The sequence below is a fragment of the Liolophura sinensis genome, chromosome 8 (assembly GCF_032854445.1).
Source record: "Liolophura sinensis isolate JHLJ2023 chromosome 8, CUHK_Ljap_v2, whole genome shotgun sequence".
Classification (NCBI taxonomy): Eukaryota; Metazoa; Mollusca; class Polyplacophora; order Chitonida; family Chitonidae; genus Liolophura; species Liolophura sinensis.
In genome coordinates this window covers 22,243,245-22,268,403 of record NC_088302.1, presented here as the reverse complement: position 1 = coordinate 22,268,403, position 25,159 = coordinate 22,243,245, and the positions used below count along the sequence as shown (strand labels likewise).

Genomic DNA, 25,159 nt, shown 5'->3' with positions numbered 1-25,159 from the left:
TGTATTCCATGGAACTGCAGGCAGTTCAAACTGTATATTATTCCTAGTTGAGCAATCTGGCATGGTCACAAACAACGACAAAGCAATGTCACACATTATTGCGCCCACCTGCAGATTGTAGGGCACCATTGTGTGTAATAGATCAGGTGATGTACGTGGGAAGGTCTGCCAGCAATCTGAGGATGGTTGTGGTTTTCCCCTGGGCTTTGCCCAGTTTCCTCCCACCATAACGCTGTCCGCTGTCGTAGGCCTATAAGTGAAATATTTTTGAGTACGGCTTAAAATACCAATGAAATAAAATGAATCAAATAGATCAGGCGAAGACTGCTGTTAAAATGTTACAACTTGCGCCGCGATTGTTTGTAATGTAATTATAGACTGCAAAATTTTAACTCAACACCTAAGGACCACAATTTAACGTCACGGCCTGTTGCATTATAGTATACTTGGTACGGTAAGGCAAAGACTCGGACCCGGGGAGGTACGATATTCAGTGCATATTTCAAAATCCCATGACAGTTCTGGAAATTATAATATCAGAAGTATAAAACGTATGGGTTATATGGTAATATATACCCGGTTGGTTAGTAGTAACTATTGGTAGAAATTTCTTGGAAGCCATTGAATTGCAGGCAGTTTGAACTGTTTATTATTGCGAGGTGGCACCGCTTCGGTGGCCTAATGGTTAGAGCGTCTGCCTCGAAGTTGGGAGACTCCTGGATGAAACCCGGGTCGGGTCATAACAAAGACTTTAAAAACGGCACTTGCTGCTGCCTAGCTTGACGCTCAGCAGTGAGAGTTTAGAGCAAGGAAATATGACTGGTTGGCCCGATGTCAGTATAATGTGATTGAGTGCGGTGTCATGTCTGATGTCTTCGGCTTGATACTTTAGTGGCATCAGCACAATGGTGGCATGAACTTGCCCTTCCACAAGATTACAATGTATGTGCACACACCAAATGACTCCTAGTCGTCATATGGCTGTACAGTGGGCAAGTGCGACGTTAAACTCGAAGCATACATACATACATACATACATTCATTGGAAAGAGAGACGTATCCTAGAAATAAAGCTTTTTAAGGTGGATATTTAGGACCATATTTTCCAAAGGTCTATAATTTTGAGCGCTTAAAAAGCCATTAAAACGCATTAGAATGATCCAGAGATGGTTCTTCACAAATGATTTTACACATGATAACTATTTTTAAATTGTTCCTGAAGAAAAACTAGACATATTCTTGTACTATTCGGGTGGTTATCTCGGGTCGGTGATTTTTGCCTTTGTCAGAAACCCTTTTAAATATAGTGAAGAAAAAGGGTTTTTAAGTTAAGTAAATAAGTAAGTTACTGTAAATCAAACAGCACGAAAGCTTATATTGAACATATTCAAGCTGCAATTGCTCTCTAGAAGTGTTTAAAAGACATCACCATCATCAGAAATAGAAATTGAAGGCAATTCATTTGACTTAGACTGACAGTTTTATACTCTTTAACTCTCTAGATACGTGTCCATTATTTCCCAAAGCGAACTGTGTAGCTTAGTAGACATGCACGCTGTATTGTAGAATGGCTGAGTCAGCCATCGTCATATATTGTCATTACTGCTTTGTAATGAAACCGAAGCTGAAAATCATTCGTACACACTCTTAACCGCTTAGAAGGCGTGAATCTGCAGGCAGTTCTAATTTTTTGTAGATTATCCCAAGTTGACCATGTACGTCTGATATCTATATGCTGTGGGGTTTAACGTCGTACTTAACAATTGTTCACTCATATGACGATGAGTCATTAGGTGTAAGTACATATATACAGTGTCTTCCTGTGGCAGGGCTAGTCAGACTATGCTAACATAGGGCCAACCGTGCCTTTGTTGAAATAGATCACGTGAAGAGACATTATTTTTCTATGTGTGACCCTCAAGAGAACTATGGACTCGCCAAGTGAAATTACCGACATGACGTATTACGTCTTACGATAGTCAACGACATGTACCAGGAAGATGGTTGCACGAATTTCGCAGACCAAATAATGGGTGTCTAGTGGTTAGAGTCCTAGTGCAGCTCAATCTCCCCCGGATCCTCTTATCAGTGCGATCGCTGTGAGTTCGTCATAATGGGTAATCCCCGTATGTTTACTTTAAGTCTGGATGTTGCGTGACACTTGACAATGTAAAATATTTCGCGAAATTTGTTCTCGCCAGTGAAACACCATTGGCTGTTAGAAAACATCTGGCACTGATCCAGTTTTATATCTGCTGTTTTATATTATTTATTACATGTTCCTTTGGGAATTGGTGGTATAAATTGTTTCAGAAATATGTCTTACTATCATGGACTTGGAACGCTCCTTCTTGCTCTTAGAGTGGAATAGGGCATGTCCTACTTGACGTTTAGAACCTGTACACATGTACATAGAGATACTATTGGTTGTTATTTGGAATCCGCTATTGGTGTACAGAAAAACCATCGATTGTTACGTGTGATCTCGTTCCGCTCTAGAAATACACAATTAGATTTATCTCAGATCCGGCATTTGTCTGTAGAGACACCATTGGGTGTTAATAAAATTGGGTATTACATGACATCTGGCCTGAAAGAGATAGACATCACTAGTTTTTACTGAGCGTGTGATCTGACGGAGAAAGACACCAGTGGTTGATACGTGATATCTGGTCTAGACGAGAGAGACAGTATTGGTTGTTGCGTGACTTCTTGTTTGAACGAGAAGGACATCACTGGTTATTACGTGATATCTGGTCTGAAGGAGAAAGAGACCATTGGTTGTTAAGTAATATCTGTTCAAGACGAGAAATTTGTTGTTATGTTATATCGAGACTAGACAAGGAAGACACCTAGACGAGAAAAACACGACTGGGTGTTATGTGATACCTGATCTAGAGGAGAAAGACACCAGTGGTTATATCGTACCACAAATGAACGATAAAAAAATGTCGTACGCCGTTTTGTGAAACTGGTCCCTGGTTAAAGATAAAGACACGTTCCATTAGTTGTTATGAGACATCTTAACCACCAGCAGTACCAGCACTGAGGTGAGATCGCTGTGTTGCCTAATGGTTTTACAAAGTATTGCAATGTGTGTACAAGTTACAGGTAATTACCCGTTAATTGACCAGTTGTGCGTGTGAAGAAAAAAAAAAAAGGAAAAAAAAAAACAAAAAAAACAAAAAAACCCAAAGCTGGAGAATAGAAACAGTCCAAGCGGATTCCCGGTTTCTTCAGGACGTTTTTATTTAGAAAACAAGACCAGCAGCGAGCAGTAGCAAGCGGTGAAATACGACCTTTTGTAAATTTACCTGAGTTAAGATTTTATACTTTGAAACTCTCCTGAAAAGAATAATCGTGCCGAAGAATAAACTGAATATTAAAGTTTGTATAACTTCCTGATCGGATTTATGAAGGCCTTTCATGTGGTCTTAATACAAATCTTTACAGACATCCACAACTATTGTCACTCACGCCATAAACTTCAGAAGCCGTCAATAAAGGCTGGCTGAAGCCCATTATATAATGACGTAGCTCGTCTAACTATTGCACAAGGGCGGATGTCTGAGCCGATGAAAGAAGCAAGATGCGTCTCTCGGTGAAACAATGCTTTATCTTGATGTTAATTCCCACCTGTGTTGCGAGTAAGTACAAGGAATTTCAAGCTAATAACAAGATTTCAGTTCGCTACACACTTAAAAGGCAAATGTTAAATTGTCAACCGGTCTTATCGGCAAATTGTAATATAATCATAGATTAAAAACATTTTGTAACATAACTAGTACCGGACTCAAGACCTAACAATCTTAAAAGTCAGACATCTTGAGTGTGACATAAGAAAGACCAATGCTATAGATAAATGTTAATTAAGTACGGACTGCATCCATCGCGTTAACTTGTCTTTCAATCACGTGGATATGCGAGGCGTGGGTTCGATCGCGGGCTTGGACAGGGGATTTGTACATTCTTCCGTTCTTACAGCAGACATGAGGAGTCTTTGTGACAACCGTGTAGACGAATGTGCAGTGTAAAGTTCGTTCAAGACCACTTTTCTTCCTGTAATATGACATCATTATGCATAGTTCTGTACTTCATATGTGAGACAGCCAGCTTTCTCCACCCATAAAACTGACCCTCATCGTAAAAGTGAAAAAACCTTGAATGTGGCATTAAGCAACAGCTAAATAAATAAATAAACAATAATCGCCTTAATTCTAATAACTCGGTTCAATATCTCTTCAGTTTCCACTGAGAAAAACCTTATTTGGAGTTTGAAGCCGGTCTCTCCAAACGATCATGATTTGGCCTTAGTTTCTGGAGATCCGGCTGCTATCTCTGGAGCCAGTGCTCAAGTTGAAAGAATAGACCTGGAAGGAGAAAACGCTATCTACTCTGTGTGCTCGAACTACCACGCTGGAGTAGTTTACGTTGCTGATTTTAAAGATAGAAGATATCACCAGTGGGATATCGGTGATAATTCATACAGAACAATTCACATTGGGGTGGGCGATTCCCTGCAGATGACGGTCGATTGGTCTAATGAAAACCTGTACTGGGTAGACGGATTCTTCGGTTGGATTGCCATGAAGTCATTGGACAGGAGTGATCAGTTTGACTACAAAGTTCTAGTGGAGAGAGACGTTGATTTTCCCTTGGCTATAGCGGTCGATCCAAAAAGAGGGTAAGTTCTCATGAGTTATAACTATTACGTTGGGGGTTGTTTGAAATTCTTCCATTATGTACTTGTGTCCTACCATCCCTATTCTTTCTTTTTTCCTGGAATAAAATTGTTTTTGGCACCGAAGGATTTTTTTTACAATATATAGGGTATTAAGAAAGGCCATATTGAGTCTGAATTTTTGCAAATTAATTTAAATGTGGCACTTTCAGTTTGGGCTGCCGTAAAAAAAAAAGAAACAAGAAAACGAGCATAGCATCTTTAAAATGAGTGTCCGTCAACCGTGAACATATGTCTTGAAGATAAATGTAGTGTAAATAGTTATTACTTATACATCGTAATTCATTTTCTTAACTTGTTGAATTATTCTAATTTGAATTTGAATGAGTGCTCATCTAGCTTGTAACAGGATGATTGTACCTTTGTGGTGGAAATAGGACCCTGGCATATATATAGTAATCAAAATGTGGTTTACACCGGGCACTATGGCTTTCTCGCCCATAAAACTGACCGCCAACATATACGTAGAAAATTCTCTAGTATAGCGTAAGACAACTGTCAAATAAAATAGGTAAACGGTGATCGGCTTCCTGTCATTATCCTCTATGATGTTAGAGACGAACTGGCTGAGGTTATATACAGCCCATCCCTAATCCCTTGTAGCATCAATCCAGTACCCCTCAAGTCCAAAGCAATACAAAAGAATATAGGATAGAGAGTAAAACTGGACCAGCGACGGCATGGTGATAGTTGACAAATGATCACATGTAACAGCGGAACTCCGACCTCTTGTTCATTGAAAACAGTAGCTGCACATCTACATGTAGCACCATGGCTAAAACAGAACGCCGGGAGCCGAAAAAGTAACAAGAAGTCATGTATTTGCTTAGATATACCCACTCATAAACATTTTCTCCATTGTATAATCACCAATTGCCGGTGTGTTTTCGCACGTTATTGTTTGATTTTGAATGGAATAAATTAACACATGACAACAACAACACTATAATTTCTTTCTGACTTTTTAAGTCTAAATTGATGAGCAGTCTCCTCTTTCTTTGTGATACCCATGCAACTGGATCACAAATAGATAGAGTCTCTTTCACTTTACTACAGGACATTGCATAGGCCTGTTGTGTAGAACAAGTCCTCCTGGGCTTTATTATCGCCCTTCCAGTAAAAAGTAATCAAATAATATGTATGTATATATGCTGTTAAATATGCAGAATAAATGATCAATGGACCAATCATCAGTCGTCGCACACATTTCACCCTCTACTGTTTAATATTATACCCCGCTGTCAGTTGCGGACCGTGTGCAAATGTACACATTAAATAGAGATGACCTTTCAAACCACATCGAGTGTGTCACTCAATACACCGGTCGGTACGTTTACCGCCCTTAAATAATATCATTTCATGCTACAAATAAAAGAATTTGAGTTTATTTACTTGTTAGATTTACTTTTCTGATTTATATAAAGTTGAACATATCGGAATTTCCTTCCGTGATAAAAGTGTTATTTCGCAGAGTTCATAGATATGGCTATTGTTTTTACATTTTTTTATATTTTACACCCAGACGCCATGACGTTGAAAAACAAACATATGTTTCAAGACGTTCCAATCTGAGCTCAGCGGTATGACATCATAATACATGTACAGTAAACTTTTACATTTGCACGTCACGCATTAACAAGACACGACGTTATGCATACGTAGCTTTGAATTATTTAAGTCAACTGCTATATGGCCTAAAGGCCCGTTCACACGATTTTATCATATAAAACTTGAATTATACGACCTGTCCCGAAAGCACAGGGGGTAGAGCGTCCGCTGTGGGAGGCAGTAGATCCAGGGTCAATCCTGGGTTGAGTCACACCTAAGACTTTAAAAGAGGAAGTTGTAACTTCATCGCTTGGCGTTCAGCATGAAGGGGATAGTGCAACGACTGGTTCACCCTTTCAGTATAATGACTCGTGCGTCTCAGTGAAACAGCACGACATAAAAGAGCGGTGGAAATCCGTCCTGCAACATCACATGCACTTTAAGGATTCCTTCGTCGCCATATGAGTGAAAAACTGTTAAGTACGACGTTAAACCCAAAGCACTCACTCCCTCACTTGAATTATGCTACAAATGCTAACGTGTCAACATGCGAGTTGGACCGACTTGTGACGCATACAGTTTATCGGGTACGAATTGTACGAAATAGCTCTATTTTCTCCATTTTTTTGCGATTTGTTGGAGAGCTTGACTAATCAGAGCGGGCCTTGAAGGTCACGTCGTATTCGCAGCGACCTAGAAACAATTGCGCCTCCTCTATCGAGGCGAAGAACCGTAGAGCTTTCCTCAGCGGATGATGAGCGGGTTATCGGATATTAAGGGCCTCATAAGAGCCTGTGGAACGTCTCGAGTCCATTTTATTCCAAGAGGAACCACAGACAGGCCGCGTACGAATCTATAGCCCAGATTATGAGCAATGAGATGACAGGTATGCAGCGTTCATTCACTCGATCATTCATCGCACTCAACAGTCCTCTACCACAAAGTCAACAGTTAATGCTATGTTCCAACTAAATTCTTCCCTCTCCTTGCCATGTAGTCATTTTATCAAAAACACACATAATCAACTCTGTGAAACAACTAAAACTGTTGCTTAAACAAATATTGAACCTTGCTGTCCCACGCTTCTCCAGGAGACGGTGCACGTTGCTTGTTTACATCAAGTGACCCACACATACTACAAGCAGCGGGTCAACAGGATAAAAAATCACCTCATTCTTATGAAATTCAGGGCTGGAGCAGTAAAAAAATCTCTAAAATTAATCTTACACTAACAGAGGACTGCTGTCTATATTTCTTTAACAATGGTTCATATTCTACATGTATGTAAAGGCAGAAAAAAACCATTCATTTACATTTGCACTAATATTTTCACTAAAAGGGTCACGAAGTAAGAAATAATAACCCAAAATCAGAAGTAAATGGATAGCATAAAGGCACACTATTTACTTAAATAAAGAATTCAAATATTAATTTATCAAACAATAGTTGTTAAAGTATGTGCAGATATTCACTAAATGTTTTAAGTCTGGAAAAATCTTTGTATGGTGGGTATTTGGGACAATCTCTTGGTACATATTGTTTTTGCATAATACCGTATGTTCTCAATGATTTCAGACGCATTTTTAGAAAATGTATACGATGATGCCTTGTCGGGGCTGTTGTCTTGGGTCGTACATTCTCTGTTGGGAGTAGGGGATTACCCGTAGTCAATCAGTGACAGTAGTTCACACCTCAGTGAGCCGCACCAGCTTGGGAAGACGGTGAGAGGCCGGTTTTTGAAAAGATTTTAACTTTTTGTGAGATTGGACAGCTGTTTTTTCAGTCATGCCAATGTCGTTTAAAACTTTGCACACATTGGTAGCCCTACATAAAAATTGCAGAAAAACAGGCGTTTCAGGCATTTTTGTTTGTAACACGTGGGTACATCGCACTTGTAATATATGTATTGATTAGCTGTGTTCAACTGAACGTCGGCCAATAGAATCTGTCGTTGTAATAACTTGAAGTGATGGGTAGCATAAGCAAAATTTATTTACAGGCTGAACTGAGTCTGCGCCATAACAAAAACACCGTGGAAAACGTTCCAAAGAGGTGTGGTTGTGGCGCGCTTTCAAAGGTGAATGTGTCGCTTGACACTGTTACACTGTATACACACAGTTCACACCTACGCCCACATTGGGGTGCTCTGACCTCAGGCACACGATCAACCACGTGGTTTAAAGATCGATTCTTCTCGGGAGGTGGAGAGGATTAGAATGCTTCCCATCTGTAGTCTTGGCTCTACTTCCGGCTCACTGCCTGAATCAATATCCGTCCATGTTATTTGTTTACTGTTTGCGCTTTCGGTGTTGAACTTCATTGTTTCTGAAGGTTGATTACTTTCACACCCAGGAAGAGCCAGGGTACATATCCGAAGTCCAGTCCGATTCACAGTCCGCCTAACACCAAAACCGTCCGCCGGTTCAACGACATAGGAGCGTCCCCTATTCTCTTACTGACCTTGCAGATATCTGGTTTCCAAGTATCCTGTATCTTATTTCTTCCCCTGACGTCCCCACTGGGAAATGTGGGTCGCGCCCAAACATGAGATAAGAAGGAGAGAAAACATTACTCGATTGAAAAGAGACATAATAAGCATATACAAGATATTTGATGTGATCGGGCCAAGGGCGCCTCTGAGAGGTTGGTTAAGTGCGCAGAAGATCGTGCAGGGTGCGATTAAACCTTTTGCACTGGCCATTTCCCTGTGGGTGACACGCGATGATCGAGACTTCCGGATACGGCACATCTTGCAGAGCGCTGCTATCAACGACGAAATTACGCCCTTGATCGCTATATATTCGCATTGGGGTTCCAAACCATTCAGATACCAGGGCCTTATCAACTTGCCTTATCTGCTTGTTGATTACGAGTTGGCACTGCCACAACGATCTTTGAAATCAGTTACTATAACCTCCAACGGACGAGATGCAGTCAGCTTTCCCATGGGCGTCCTCACAGCCTCTACTACACTGATCAATCCATGAAACTCATCTCTATGTAGATGAGGCCAGTAAAAACGGGAAATGTGGTTCTCGGTTCTGTCAGAACCCTGATGGCCGTTTCTGTCATGTAAATTTTCCAATGCCACCTTTTCAAGGCACTTAGGCAAGACCAACTGATTGGTAATTCCACCTTCTGGCAGTTGGACTCTGCGTCTCAGTATTCCCTTTTTCCTGTTCAGTTTGCTCCATTGTCCCAGAAGATGCAGGCCAGTAACTGATAATTCCAGGCTTTCTTCCCGTGTGGGTTTTCGTTGACTGTTGACATTGTTACGGTATTGAAAACAGCAACAGAAAACAGACTCAGTGACTCAATATTACAATGTAAACAATGCTTTATATATAAAATGAGACGTACAGTTTTACAGACAGTTCAACAACAACAACATAAAAAAACATACACATCAGTATTACCGGTCTTTAAAAGTTTCCAGTTCACCTTTGCATCCCAAGGAACGTATTCCAGGAGATCCAACGTAAAGACCATGGGATAAACACACAATTCACACAAGTCACAAATTGTCCCAGTCAGGTACTTCGCTAGGTTAGCGAACGCGAACACAGTACACAGGTTACACAGAACTGGAACAGTCAAGCCTTTGAATGACGTCACACCCGCAGAGCACAACACAGGGTAAATACAGGCATGGAGGTATAATCCACTTTAGAACGGTCACAGCTCCCGCAGAAACTCACAAACGAGCCGTTCAGAGACGTAGAGTAATGTCACCTTGTGGCAGAAGCTTTACAAAAACCTTTACAAAACTGAAAACTTCAGTTTAGAGTCCTTGACGACCTTGTCGGTCAGGTGAGGTCAGCGTGTTAAACAAATTACACAGTCCACACTGTATAATCATAATGAAGATCCGAACACCAATAAACGTGACTTCTGCAGAAATTCACATAAACCAGACATCAGTACAACTGTGGTACACAAACGGTGCCGGCATAAAAATCTGTCCTCCCAAACGAAACTGGCATCACCAGCTCATATCAATATAATGGACTCGATACGAGAGCGTCGCACACTCTCCTGGCTCCCAGTGGATGCAGCAAAATACCTCTACTCTGCACAGAAAACACGGCTTATATACGCTCCAGGTGGATTCAACTATTTTTAAACATAGAATTAACAGCCAATGAACAGCCAGTTAAATAAACAGAGCATTGAACAAGGTGCTTTCCATCAGGTCCGCGCTGTACATATATAACAGGGCCTGTTATGCTTTCACAAAGGTCCGCAGACTAACAGTACACGAAAACGTTAAATAGTCATACATAACACCCCCACCCTTCAGGGAAAGAAAGTTTTGCATAAAACTTTCTTTAACATATTCATAATCATGAAAAATAATAACATTTACCACAGTCTTTAAAAAACAAAGCTGCAGAAAACCAACTGGACACGTGACAAACAATCAGCAATCACATTATCTTTCCCTTTTATGTGTCTAATCTCTAGATTAAATTCTTGCAAAAGCAAACTCCACCGTAACAATCTTCGGTTTTTACCTTTTAGTTTGTGCAAGAAGGTTAAGGGATTGTGATCTGTATACACAACAATGGGGTAACTTGAAGTCACGTATACTTCAAAATGGTGTAATGCTAGAATCAAGGACAGACACTCCTTTTCTATTGTCGAATAATTTCTCTGGCACTTGTCAAATTTGCGAGAGAAAAAACATACAGGGTGATCAACGTGATCTGTTTCATTTTCTTGTAACAAAACTGCCCCAGCAGATATATCACTAGCATCAACAGCTAGCTTAAATGGCAAATTAAAATCAGGTGCTACAAGTATGGGACCGCTGCTTAGCATGGCCTTTAATCTATCAAAAGATCTGACACTCAATGGACCACATGAATTTAGCACTTTTCTTTAACAGCTGAGTTAATGGCTCACTAACAAAGGAAAAGTTCCTACAGAACTTACGATAAAAACCTGCCATGCCCAAAAAACGCTTTAATTCTCTCTTACAACTTGGCACTGGAAAACAAGAGATAACAACTCCACTAGGATGTACAACATTGAGATCAGTGCTATCTCTGTCTACATATGGCTTTAACATGTTAATGTGACAAAGTTGTCTAGATTTGCGCCGATCAGGAGTGAAAATAATATAATTAAGATCACTTAGCCTCTTGTCTACTACATAAGGTCCAAAATAACGAGCTTCAAGTGGCTTACCGCTAACTGGAAGTAAGGCCAGTACTTTCTGACCAACTTCAAATCTGCGTCTTACTGTCTCTTTGTCATACTTAGTTTTCATACTCTTCTGAGAAGCTGTAAGATTCTCTCTGGCTAACTCACATACTCTGTTGAGCTTAGTACGAAAACTTTTCCTTGAACAACTGTAGTGGACCACGCACAGTATGGCCAAACACAAGCTCAAATGGACTAAATCTAAGTGACTCTTGTACAGACTCTCTTACAGCAAACATTAACAAAGGTACACCCTCGTCCCAATCTTTCCCTGTCTCAAAGCAGTAAGTTCTTATCATACTTTTCAGTGTCTGATGGAATCTCTCTAGTGCTCCTTGACTTTGTGGGTGATAAGCTGAGGATTTATACTGGCTAATACCTAGCTCATGCATAACTCGTTGGAACACACCAGACATGAAATTTGAACCCTGGTCTGACTGTACTGACTTAGGCAGACCAAACATGGTGAAGAACTTAACTAAAGCCTTAATTACAGTCTTGGCAGTAATATTCCTTAGTGGAATTGCCTCTGGGAAACGAGTTGAAGTACACATTATGGTTAACATATACTGATTTCCAGACTTTGTCTTAGGTAGCGGACCAACACAATCTATTAAGATTCTACTGAATGGCTCACCAATTGCAGGAATAGGCCTCAAGGCTGCCTTGGGGATTGTCTGGTTAGGTTTCCCCACTAACTGACATGCATGACAAGACCTGCAAAATTCAGTAACATATATCCTTATTCCTGGCCAATAAAAATGACTGAGAATCTTATGATAGGTCTTATTAACACCTAAATGACCTGCTAACGGCGTTTCATGCGCTATGGTCAGTATGTCTTTACGATAAGACTTGGGCACAACTACCTGATGCTTAATTGCCCATTCATCCTCCAACGAAACATCGGGAGGCCTCCACTGCCGCATCAATATGCCAGACTTGACGTAGTAGTAGCATGGGTCAGGTAAAGATTCACCATCTTTAGCTGCATCATTAAACAAGCAAGAAATACTTGGATCACTGTGTTGTTCAGCAATCAACTCAGTCCTACAAAATGGCTGATCACCACTAACAAAATTAGTATCTACTTCCTGCTGGCTGTCTAATTTGGAAGAATCTCCATCCAACATGTTGTTGAGAAAAGTCTCACTCAAATCAACAGTACTACCCTGGTCTGTACTGACTTTTCTAGACATAGCTCTTGTAACAACACAGGACGGATATAAACCCGCTATCTCGCTTTCAACTGGCTCTGTGACTGAATTCAGAGAAGGCTTATCAACCATTAAGGGATCAACAGTAACTTTATCATGTGCTAAGTCATTTCCCAACAACAAATGAATACCCTCAAAAGGTAATGAAGGCTTAATGCCTACCCTGACAGGTCCAGATATCAAATCTGATGACAAATAAATATCATGAAGGGGAACACTGACAAAGTCACTAGACTCTACACCTCTAATAAGGGCACGAACCCCAGAGTATGACTCTTCAGAAAAGGGCAGAGTATTCATCAACAACAGAGACTGAGATGCCCCAGTATCCCTTAATATCTTTATAGGGGTAGCACAAGACATGTCGCTTCTAAGCGACACTGAACCAGAATTGATAAACGGAGCGAAGCTATCCATAGAGCATTTGGGAATCTTATCCAATCCCATATCAGCTAACTCTGATCTGCTTTTAACTGCTGATGTAACTTCCGGCAATGTTTTGTGCATTGTAACACAAAGACCTGTGGGCTTAGACTTATTCTGAGCTTCCCGTATCCTTTTCAACTTGTAACATTCACTCATCACGTGACCTACCCGCTTGCAAAAATTACAAGTGACCCTATTTCGAGGACTACCATTCCAATCTGAACTACGTGAACCATGAGCTGTAGAACCATTGGAGCCTGGTGTAGAACTCTTCTGTATAGAGCTACCTCTACCTGTTGCATGTGACTGGGTATTTCTACGTGTAAATGAATTAAATGGCTTACCCGTGTATGTAACCTTATGTGTCAAGGAATAATCATCAGCTAAACTGGCTGCCTCTTCAAGTGTACTCGCCTTCTGCTCATGAACGAACACCATTACATCATTATGAATACAACGCTTGAACTCTTCTACCAGCACAAGCTGACGCAAACTTTCAAAATCCTTGCCTATTTTCTTGGCTATACACCAGCGATCAAACAACTGCTCCTTAGCTCGACCAAACTCAACGTATGTCTGATCTCTACCTTTTTCATAGTTACGAAATTTCTGGCGGTAAGCTTCAGGCACCAATTCATAACCCTTCAAAATTACCTCTTTCACATAGTCATAATTGGAAGCAGTCTCTACACTTAACTGAGTGTAAATTTCCCTGGCCTTTCCAATTAGCACACTCTGTAATAACATAGTCCAGAACTCTTTAGGCCACTTCAAGCCATTTGCAATTTTCTCAAAATGCAGAAAATACTTATCCACCTCTTTTTCCTGAAAGGATGGAACTAACTGAATGTATTTGGTCACATCAAATCCTGAATCCTGTCTACCGGAAGGACCCGGTTTCTCACCTCTCTCAACCTCTAACTTTTTCATTTGGAACTCCAATTCTCTTTCCCTCTCTCTTTCTTGCCTCTCTCTCTCCTCTCTCTGCACTTCCCTCTCTCTTTCCTCTCTCTGCACTTCCCTCTCTCTTTCCTCTCTCTCTCTCTCCATTTTCAACTTTTCTAACTCTATCTCATGTTCCCTCTCTTTCTCTCTCTCTCTTTCCTCTTTCTCCAATCTCAACTTTAACTCAAACTGCTTAAACTTAAGCTCGGCATCAGACTGACCCTCGAACTCATAATCAGTAATAATGCAGAATAATCAGGGTAATGCAGAACTATCAAGCTCACCTATCTCCACTAAATGTTTCAACAAAGTATACTGCATATCTCTTTTCCTCCATGAAGACTTTACGGACAAACCTAAAAATGTCCCTAACTTAACCAAGTCATCCTTCTTTAAACTCTCAAAAACATCCTGATCGGGCGCATTAACAAACTGTTTAGGATCAAAATCTCCCATTGTAAATATTTAGCCACTGAATCATTTACCGTTAAAATTAAGCAATCGCTTCTCACATATGTTTAACTTCAAATATCCGGTGCAAAACAAAAGGGAAACAATCAGTTCCCGGACAAGCCCCCAATTTCTGTTACGGTATTGAAAACAGCAACAGAAAACAGACTCAGTGACTCAATATTACAATGTAAACAGAAACCCAACGTTGTTCGACAGCTGACAGTTTCGGCTTGGATGGATTAATGGATTGGTGTCAGTAAATACAACAAACTTGGAATCGAGGAGATGATCTCTAATCTTGTCGGTCACAGCCCATGTAAGAGCTAAGAGCTCCAGCTTTTTGCCACTGTAGTTATCCATATTTCTCTCGGACTTTCGCAAACCTCTACCGGTATATGCAATCGGTATATTAATCGGCTTAATTTTCCCATCCTGTTCCTGAGACAATACCGTGCCCAAGCCTTCATTGGAATTCTTGAAGGGTCTGCCATCCAGCAACGGCTTTGATATTTTCCGGATCGGTCTCAACACCATCGGCTGAAATCTCGTGAACCAGGTAGGTGAAACGCTTGCGAAAGTAGCTTTGTAGCTTTTGGAGCACAACTTCTAATCTGTCCAAATGTTCTCCTACGGATCTAGAGTAAGAGATGGTGTCACCAAGGTACACCAAAATGGTTGTGAATATGTCATCTTTGTATACATGTTGCATCAACGGTTGGTAGGTCGCCGGGGCATTATATAGCTCTAATGGCATTCTTGCAAACTCGTACAATCCAATGGCGTCCTCCACTGCCTCCTTCCCGTTATAGCCTTGCAGTCGCCTCTCTCTAGGCACGACTACAGTTATGGGAGCCATTGACTCACGTTTTTTACTTCTAATTTTCTGCATACGAACCTCAGCAAATTCCTTTCTAAGAGCCTCCAGCTCATCAATTAAATCTGGTTCGGATTGTTTACTTGTACATTTTCTGCCTTGCATGATAATACTTTTGTTACAAATTTACAATAAACATATAATAACTAACAATTCACGCAATGCATGAGCATCCACACCTTTGTACCATATGGTAAGGTAAATCCATGTATCTGAAATCTAAATCTGTCACCTGGGTTGCCGCTCAACATTCCTAAAGACGTTTTCTCTGTGCAGTCAATCCTGTCCCGTTCCATCCATCTTTTCCGACACATCCCACTTCTGACAACAAAAGATGTAAGCCGATCTGAGGGGAAATAACAAAGGACAGATGCGAGGGTACACTTGTATTGTGGTAAACATCTCTCACAAGGTACACAGAAGAAAACGACAACCGATCAGATCGAATGTTCATACCCATGCCTCCTTATCCATCATAATAACGTGAAGTGATGAGTAGCGTGAGCAAAACCTACAGGCTGAACTAAGTCTGCGCCGTAACAAAAACACCGTGGAAATCGTTCCGAAAAGGTGTGTTTATGACGCGCTTTCGGAGGTGAATTTGGCGAGGTCACCACGAAACGTGGTCACTGCAGAATTCGGTTCAGCGAATCCATTCTAACTCAGTTATTCCCCTTGATACTGTTACATTGTATACACCCAGTTCACAATAAGAACTCGTGACATTTACAACTTACACGAAGACTGTCTGGAAAAATTATGTTGATTTTAAACATCGTTGTGTAAACCGGTTGGCAGTAAAACACTATACGAGCGCACGCTAGAAATAATTCTGGAGAAAAATCGATGGTTGTGCGACAACAGCGACACGACTCGATACAAATCTTTCTTTAAGAAAATCAAAGTTTTTCACAGTCTGACATATATACACAGCTACTTACTTAATTCACGATATTCCCGAGCGGACACACGTGTTTCCAGGCTCTGACAGTTGTGGAGGTTTTATAGTCTACCGGCCGGTGTCGAGGTACACTTGCTGTTGAATTCTGTAGTGTGTAACGCGTGTTTGTCAAAATATGAGGAAATCCTGGCTTGGAATCTAATTAAGAATACCAATGTTTTTAGAGTCCATTCTTCGAAATCTTTATATGGCCAGAAGAGTCTGGTGTTGGCTCCTGCTGACCAAGCCCTGTTTAACAGCTTCTGTTGCCACATTAAAAATAAAACCTGGTTCAAAAGGTTTTTGTAGGAAATCGTTCATTCATTAGCCATTTTATGTACCTGTAAGCCCGTCGATGACAAACACGCGTTACACACTACAGATCTTTATATGGCCAGAAGAGTCTGGTGTTGGCTCCTGCTGACCAAGCCCTGTTTAACAGCTTCTGTTGCCACATTAAAAATAAAACCTGGTTCAAAAGGTTTTTGTAGGAAATCGTTCATTCATTAGCCATTTTATGTACCTGTAAGCCCGTCGATGACTTGAGAAAGCTCATTAAAATATATTATTATCGAGCTGTGAACTTCTAAAATATTTTAATCCTGCTCTTTGTTGTGAGTTGATTACCTGGTAGTAATTTGTAAAAAGAGTACCAACAGCGGGTGTTGTGCATGGGGTCTTGATTTTTGTAATCCACATTGCATATTTTTTCTCACTCACGTTCAAATATGGAGTTTGTCAGGATGAACTGAGTGAGGTTTCCGAGGGATGGATGTTGAGGTGCCTGGTAAATGTATTGACTGAGGCCATGTCATACCGTGCATCATTCGTAACTTTTCAGCATACCTTTAGAGTGATTAGTAGATAAATACACATGGGAAATTGACAATTCTTCTCTTTAATCTATGTCTTTATTAAGACACTGAACAAATTGTATGCATGATTTTGAATCTGCAAATGACCTTCCAGAGAATAGCTTGTCTCAAACCTGAAGGTGCCAGATGAGATCAACATAATTTGTATTCTCGTCGGGGAACTGAGATAACAGGCCTGTCATCTTTTCAGTTGGATCTAACCACTTGAAACTTTGTTCTCTGTGCGAACATTGTTTAACCTTTCACAGCAAAACGTACTCCTCAGAGCTCGATATTCTCTCAAGGTCGTCTGGTACATATATCAGTGGGTTTGAAGGCATTTGAACGGTAAAGTTTAAAGCCCGGTTTAGCTAATTTATTGAGATATATACGTGAATGTACACGTATTACTACCTTTTTCTCGAAATGCCCATGGTAATGTGTTGCAAAACTATCTTTATAATGTTAATCTAAAAGAGTGTATCCCCACCCCCCGCATCTTCCCCTCCTCATTGAGAGTCAGCTGTCACATTTATGTCATGTTCCCGCCAAAGCAGGCACATGGTCTGTAATAAATGGAAAGTCTGGCGTGCGTTGTCATCATGGGTGTTTTATCCTCATATGCAAGGCAGCATTATTATTTCAATGATCAAACATCAATCATCCATGTTCCATTCTTGTATGGACCCAACACGCGAGTGAAGAGGAAGACAAGCTGTTGGTAGATTCAAGGCAATCCTGAAAATATAAAGCCTAATAGTGGTGGAGTGTTGAATGCTTCCTGTAAACAATACCACATAACCGCCGATGACTTGGGAAAGCTCATTAAAAATGATCTTACAGAGCCTCGTATGACTCAAACCTGAAGGTGCCACATGGTTTGTATTCTCGTCGGGGATCTGGGAAATCAGGCCAGTCATCTTTCCAGTTGGATCAAACCATTTGAAACTTTTAAAATTAATCTAAAAGAGTGTAGCCCCCCCCCCCCCCCAACCTCACTAACCATCCCCCGCATCCACCCACACCCACCAACACACCTTCTCCTACTCACTGACAGTCAGCTGTCAGATTTAGGTCAGGTTCCCAGTTACAAGGTCTGTAATAAATGGAAAGACTGTCTTCATATCGACATGCGTGTGTTATCGTCGTGGGTGTTTTATCCACAAATGCAAGACAGCATTATTATTTCAAAGATCAAACGGCAATCATCCATGTTCCATTCTTGTATGGACCCCATACACGGGTGTGGAGGAAGACAAGTGGTCAGTAGATGCAAAACAATCCTGCAGATATAAAGCCTAATGCGGTGAAGTGTTTAACGCTTCAAGTAAATAATGCCACACAACGATCGACTTTAAATATTGGATAGCATGATTTGTAGAACACAACCCGGAAAACGATATGGTAAGTGTTTTGGGAAAGGAAATGACAAAGGTATATATACACTAGACTGATGTTCCGGTATTGTGGAGGTTCTCACCCAATGTAAGCTGGAAACGGCAAGTTGGTTACGTGCGCCGAGCGGTATTTGTGCGCAACCAAGTTGAGTAGCGGTGGCAAAGACACTGAACCCCGATCAGTGGGGCTGGGTAGAGACTAAATAGAGACACAACACAGTTTATGCAATGAAAGAATAACAATTATACGTTTATGTAATAAGCGCGATTTACAATGGTCATTGATTAATGAGAAAGAAATAGAGGCGGCCTGGTTGCTGGCTCCGCAGTGGTCCCTCGAACGACAGTTCTTTCCTGGACACAGCGTCGATGTAAAACGACCCTTCAGTGACCTGGCCTCGGTTGCGGCGGCCCTCCTGGCGGCAGCGACCCTCCTGGCTTGACAGAGGCATTACTTATGGTGACGTTTCGATGTAGGTTCTTACATTGTTATCAAACCATATGATTTGATAACGATGTAAGAACCTACATCGAAACGTCACCAACACAATAAATCCAGGAGTTGTTATCCATAAGTAATGCCTCTGTCAATCTACACCATCCCAATTCTTAAATGCCTCTGAAAGAAGACCCTCCTGGCGGCGGCGACCTGTCTTTGGTAGCGGCGACCCCGCTTCGGCGGCGACTCTCACGGCGACCCGTCTTCGATAGCGGCGACCCTTCCATCGGCGGCGGCCCTTCCGTCGGCGGCGACCCTTCCGTCGGTGGCGACCCTTCCGTCGTCGGCGACCCTTTAGGCGGCGGCGACCCTCACGGCCAAAGTACACTTGGGCAACACTTCTTTCCCAATCACCGGGTTAAGACGAATTCACTACCGGTGCAGTAGACAACCTCACAGCCCGGGCTCCCGTACCTTCCGCTTCCCGTCTCTGGTCCAGTCTCATTCATTGTTCACTTCGATGATTCTGATCATCTCTCTCTGAGCACGGTTTCTGACCGGTTTATATAGCGCCCGCTGGAAACAGCTGGCCAATCGCAATTTTTGCAGCTTTGGCGCCTTCGTATTTCAGCCAATCAGCGTCCTGCTGGGTTAAGGGATAGGCATTTTTTTCAAGCCTCTGTTCTGTACATATCGTGGCTTCGGCTATAGGTTTAGCTTGGCCTGTAGGCCTATAATTAAAGTATCAATATTTTTATCTTTTTCTTGTTTTAAACAAGCGCATATAGTGAAAAAATAACATCGTGATTTGCCTTGCACAAGCTGTCATAAAAGGCTGGCTTTCTAGGGCAGGATAGGCCAATACTCCAGCTGGTACAGCGATGTCACCCACAGTGAGCGCTTCATGGGAGAATTCTCTGATATACCCGCTTACTTTCAGTGTGTCTCAGTTAGCGAGTGTTTGTAATTATTGAGACAGTAATGTTGTAAATGAGGATGTAAAACAGGTTTAATAAATATATTTACATTAGAGTTTAGTCTTTGCACTTTACAAATGTGGCCAACTGGGTTTTTTGATCATATTTACATTTTTGATTTTTTCTTGAATATTATCAGAATTCAGATTAAATGCAAATGTGTGGATATAAACAACAAGTTTACATTCATATAAATTTATTAGACAAGCATGACATCCCTATTTAGAACACTATTTTTTTATGCAAAGACGATATAACGTTATGTTTTCTTCGCCTTTAATAATGCAACTATGATACCATAAGTTTAGTTAGGGCGAGCTCAGATCCAATATTTACATATAATATAATAAGAAAATATTCATTTATAATAGTATGACACTATAAGCTTAATCATGTCAAACTCTGATACTCCTTTTACATGTAATGTGGTAAAAATGGCAGTTCATGTCAAGCTGTAGTTGATACGAACTTATTTCACCAACTGATCAGGTTCCCATAAACATTTCAACTTTAAGAACCTACTGTGGTAAGGAGTTGAGAAAGGAGAACCTGTCCAAGAGGAGTGGAGTAGGGACTGTAGATATATACACCAATCTCACTAGGAATGGTTCGAACTCCTTCACCCATTTCTCTGGAACCACACTTCCCGTTCATTTGTCTAAAATGCATGAACTCTGCGGAGGGAGTGAAAGAGGATAGCAACATGAAATACTAGTATGCCGTTTTTGCCACCTCCGTGGCTTAGGTGTTAGCGCGCTAGCGCAGCGTTATGACCCAGAAATCTCTCACCAATGTGGTCGCTGTGAGTTCAAGTCCAGCTCATGCTGGCTTCCTCTCCGGCCGTAAGTGGGAAGGTCTTCCAGCAACTTACGGATGGTCGTGGGTTTCGCCTGGGCGCTGCCCGGTTTCCACCCACCATAATGCTGGCCGCCGTCGAACAAGTGAAATATTCTTGAGTACGGCGTAAAACACCGGTCAAATAAATAAAATAATTTTTTGCCACCATATCTTCTTTTGTGTAAGGTAGAAGAGACCTGAACACCTTTATTACCACTGAACCTTGTTTCGTATCTCGTCAACTTCCTTCAATGCTGCGCATTAGGCCATTGGAATTTGTCGCGGTACGACCCAAGGTTCAGCGGTATTGGGTTACGCAACAAACACTACTAAGGCGGTATGAAACCCTTAACCCTTAAGGCCGTCAACATCTATAGTTGAGCGTGCTGCTTATCATCAAGTCGAAGTTTTTAACAGAGTGTATTTGCACAAAGCAAGAAAGCTTTTGCACGTGATCACTGTTGACACCATTGTATGAAAATACAAACATACGATTGGCTTATAGGAGCCAAGGGGGGTTTCCCCTACTGTTTCCAGAATTCACAAAATTGCAGCTTGTGTTCAGAGACTACACAAAGAACGAGGAATAGGAGGCCTTTGTAAGATTTATTTGTCGCTAAATGGACCTGTAAGCTTCTTAAAAATTATGTATATAAACAGTTATCTTGGGATTTTTAGATTTAATGATACTTAGTTTTTTTCCTAAAAAAGTGTTCTGTAATTAGGCCGGTTAAGAAAGAAAAGCTTTTAGGTTAGCCATGCAAGCATTGCAATACAAAAACCAGTTTTCGTATCTTGTTGCGTAATTTTTCTGCGAAAAACTCTTCAAAATTTCTAGAAAGACACTTAGATGTATGGATGACGCCATTGGCTATATAATGTCAGGTAGTCCCTCTGTCAAGCGTATCGATTGCATTAAGCACAAATGGCCGTCTTCTTTTCGGAATAGCCCTATATACCACACAGGACTCTAGGAATAGTTGCATAAGATGTTCTATGCAGTGACCAAGATGTCGAGTAATAAACTGAATGCAATGACCAAAACAAATTTTAAGACTTCGCTATGAGGAACTCTGTCATAATTCGAACCCAAGCTGTGTAATCCATCACCCATTCTTGCCTTTGTGACAATGCTAGCGTAGTATTTACGATAGCCTATTAGTAAAGACTGTGAAGAGGACCGTTTGGGCGCCATTGTTGGTCTCGTATTTTCTAGTACCAAATTGATTAACTTCATTTTCCCGATCTCTACACATGCCGTTTACCTATATTACATAATGACCTGGTGATATTGGGCAATCAGTTGTGAAGCCTGACAGCTAAAACCAACACCTTGACATATTTTGATAAACACAAGAAAGTTATTGGTATGTCTAGCAATTACTGTCTAATCAAAGACATACAGTGTAACGAGAGTAACTTCTGTATGGATAGTAAAAATAACAAACTGAAAGTTAATTTGCTATGTCTCCCTCACCGGGGCATATAACATTTCTTCTTGACCTAAGGAAGGTGGGGCTCCGTAAATGGTGAAGGGCTTGCCTCGGGCTCTTCCCTTCTTGCTCACACCATAATACTGGCCGCCATCATATAAGTGAAATATAAACACGAATGAAATAGAAAATAAATAAATCTTGACCTAAAACATTTTTTTCTTTTTAATTATGTTTAGTCCATATGCATCTTACTCACTGATAAAAACATCGGCTGTGTTTTCTGTTGCAGATTTAATATTTTTCAGTTTTTTATTAGAGAGTTTTCGCTTTATTTTTCTTTATTTATTGGCATCTGTCTGTACACATATTGGGATGATGTGTAAGTAGTGCAGGCGTGTGTATTGTGATCGTTTACCCGCTGACATTTGATTAAACTGTGACCTTTTATACTTACGGGTATGTGCATACATTTTAACCCTTTACTTACTGGTATGTGCATGTATTGTGGCCTTTCACTTATGGGGATGTGCACACATTGTGACCTTTTACTTATGGGTATATGCATACATTGAGACCTTTTACTTATGGGTATGTGCATACATTGAGGCCGTTTACTTATGGGTGTGTGCATACATTGAGACCGTTTACTTATGGGTATGTGCATACATTGAGATCTTTTACTTATGGGTATGTTCTTACATTGTGACTTTTTTCTTATGGGTATCTGCACACATTGAGCTTTTACTCATGGGCATCTACACACATTGTGACCTTTTACTTATGAGTATGTGCATACACTGAGACCGTTTACTTATGGGTGTGTGCATACATTGAGATCGTTTACTTATGGGTATGTGCATACATTGAGATCTTTTACTTATGGGTATGTTCTTACATTGTGACCTTTTACTTATGGGTACCGGTATGTGCACACATTGAGCTTTTACTCATGGGTATCTACACACATTGTAACTTTCACATTTGGGTGTGTGCATACATTGTGACCTTCTACTTATGAGTAAGTGCATACATTGTGACCTTTTACTTATTGAATGTGCATACATTGTGTCTTTTTACTTATGGGTATGTACATACATTGAGACCTTTTACTTATGGGTATGTGCATACATTGAGCTTTTACTCATGAGTATCTACCCACATTGTGACCTTCTACTTATGGGTATGTACGTGCATTGTGACCTTTTACTTATGGCTATGCGCACACAGTGTGACCTTTTACTTCTGGTATATGTACATACATTGTAACCTTTTACTTATGGGTATATAAATACATTGTGACCTTGTACTTATGGGCATTCAGTGTGACCTTTCACATATGTGTAAGTACATACATTGTGATCTTTCACTAATGGGCATGTTGTGCATTGTGACTTTTCACCTTTGCAAAGACATGATATTCAACCTAAAATTATTCCAATCTTTATCGACTCAGCTAAGGTTTTTTTTTTTTTTTTTTTTTTTTTTTTGATTGGTGTTTTACGCCGTACTCAAGAATATTTCACTTATACGACGGCGGCCAGCATTATGGTGGGTGGAAACCGGGCACAGCCCGGGGGAAACCCACGACCATCCGCAGGTTGCTGGAAGACCTTCCCACTTACGGCCGGAGAGGAAGCCAGCATGAGCTGGACTTGAACTCACAGCGACCACATTGGTGAGAGGCTCCTGGGTCATTACGCTGCGCTAGCGCGCTAACCGACTGAGCCACGGAGGCCCCCGACTCAGCTAAGAGGATTTTTCCGTGCAAATACAAAACGTTAAGCTCTTTTACTGTTTGAACATGTTAAACCTTTCTCAGCTGAACTTTCATCACATTATTTTTTGCAGGTTTTTATTTTGGACGGAGGTTGGTGGCACTTCACTGATAAAGCGTGCCAGTCTGGGAGGAGCATCTCCGCAGGTCATAGTGCTGGACGGTCTGTACGAGCCCCGGGCCTTGACCATTGACATTGCCACGGGAAGGATCTACTGGGTGGATAGGGTGAAGGAAACTGTGGAATATTGCAACAGTGATGGCCAAGACCGCAATGTTCTTCGGAAAATGAACTCAGTGGAATTCTTTGGCATCGCGCATTACAAGGTTGGATGTGATCAATAATTTTATCAATAGCATTATTATTATTATTATCGCACTGAATTGATCAATTAAAATACCTCGAAGACTGGAATCTCAAACTTGCATCTAGATCTCGCTGACTACAGTTTAACGTTCGTAGATTTATCACCTATGCTTATTATGCATTTCTTGAATTGTTGATTGGTAGACTGTTTGTTTTGGTTTAGGTATGTAAATTTTAAAATTATTTTCATATTCCCGCACTCGGTAATAATTACTTGATAACTGTTGTCTGATAGTTTTCCCACTAGCGTCTTACACAGCCCGTGTGGAACGCTTTTGGAGTACGGTACATATAGCTTTCGTATTAATCGTATGATTTCTTTATTTCTGAACAGAATTTCCTGTTCGTGACTGACCAGACATATGACGAAGTGTTGATGTTAAATTCAACTTCCGGTGCCATTGTTAAGAGGATCGACAGTGATGACGGAAGTCCGAGAAGTATAGCAGTGTACGCCGAGGAAAACCAACCTGCCCTGAAAAGTTAGTGTTAAATGTTCTTCCTTATAGCAACACTGTAATGGCAGATTAGGCCACCGCGAACGGTACATCATTTTTGATTTAATTGGTGCTTTTTTGGTTAGTATAATATAATGGTCGGAAAGAGACCTGGCTTTTCGAATAGTTGAATACTATTATATCCTAAAAGAAATGCTTGATCGCCCTATTGCTTCATAGCCACCTCGTATCGCTCCTATCCAAAGAGCCCCATTGCTCTATTGGTCCATTC

General features: G+C 40.9%; 1 protein-coding gene across 1 annotated transcript; it reads left to right on the top strand.

The window, feature by feature from the left end:
* The first annotated feature begins 2,770 nt into the window (after nt 1–2,770).
* LOC135473319 (low-density lipoprotein receptor-related protein 6-like) lies at nt 2,771–24,917 on the top strand. The gene is made up of 5 exons (XM_064753168.1): nt 2,771–3,050; nt 3,454–3,647; nt 4,246–4,684; nt 24,138–24,390; nt 24,765–24,917. Exons 2-5 carry the CDS (start codon nt 3,590–3,592, stop codon nt 24,915–24,917), a joined length of 903 nt encoding a protein of 300 aa, XP_064609238.1. The 5' UTR covers nt 2,771–3,050; nt 3,454–3,589.
* Nucleotides 24,918–25,159: the final 242 nt, after the last annotated feature.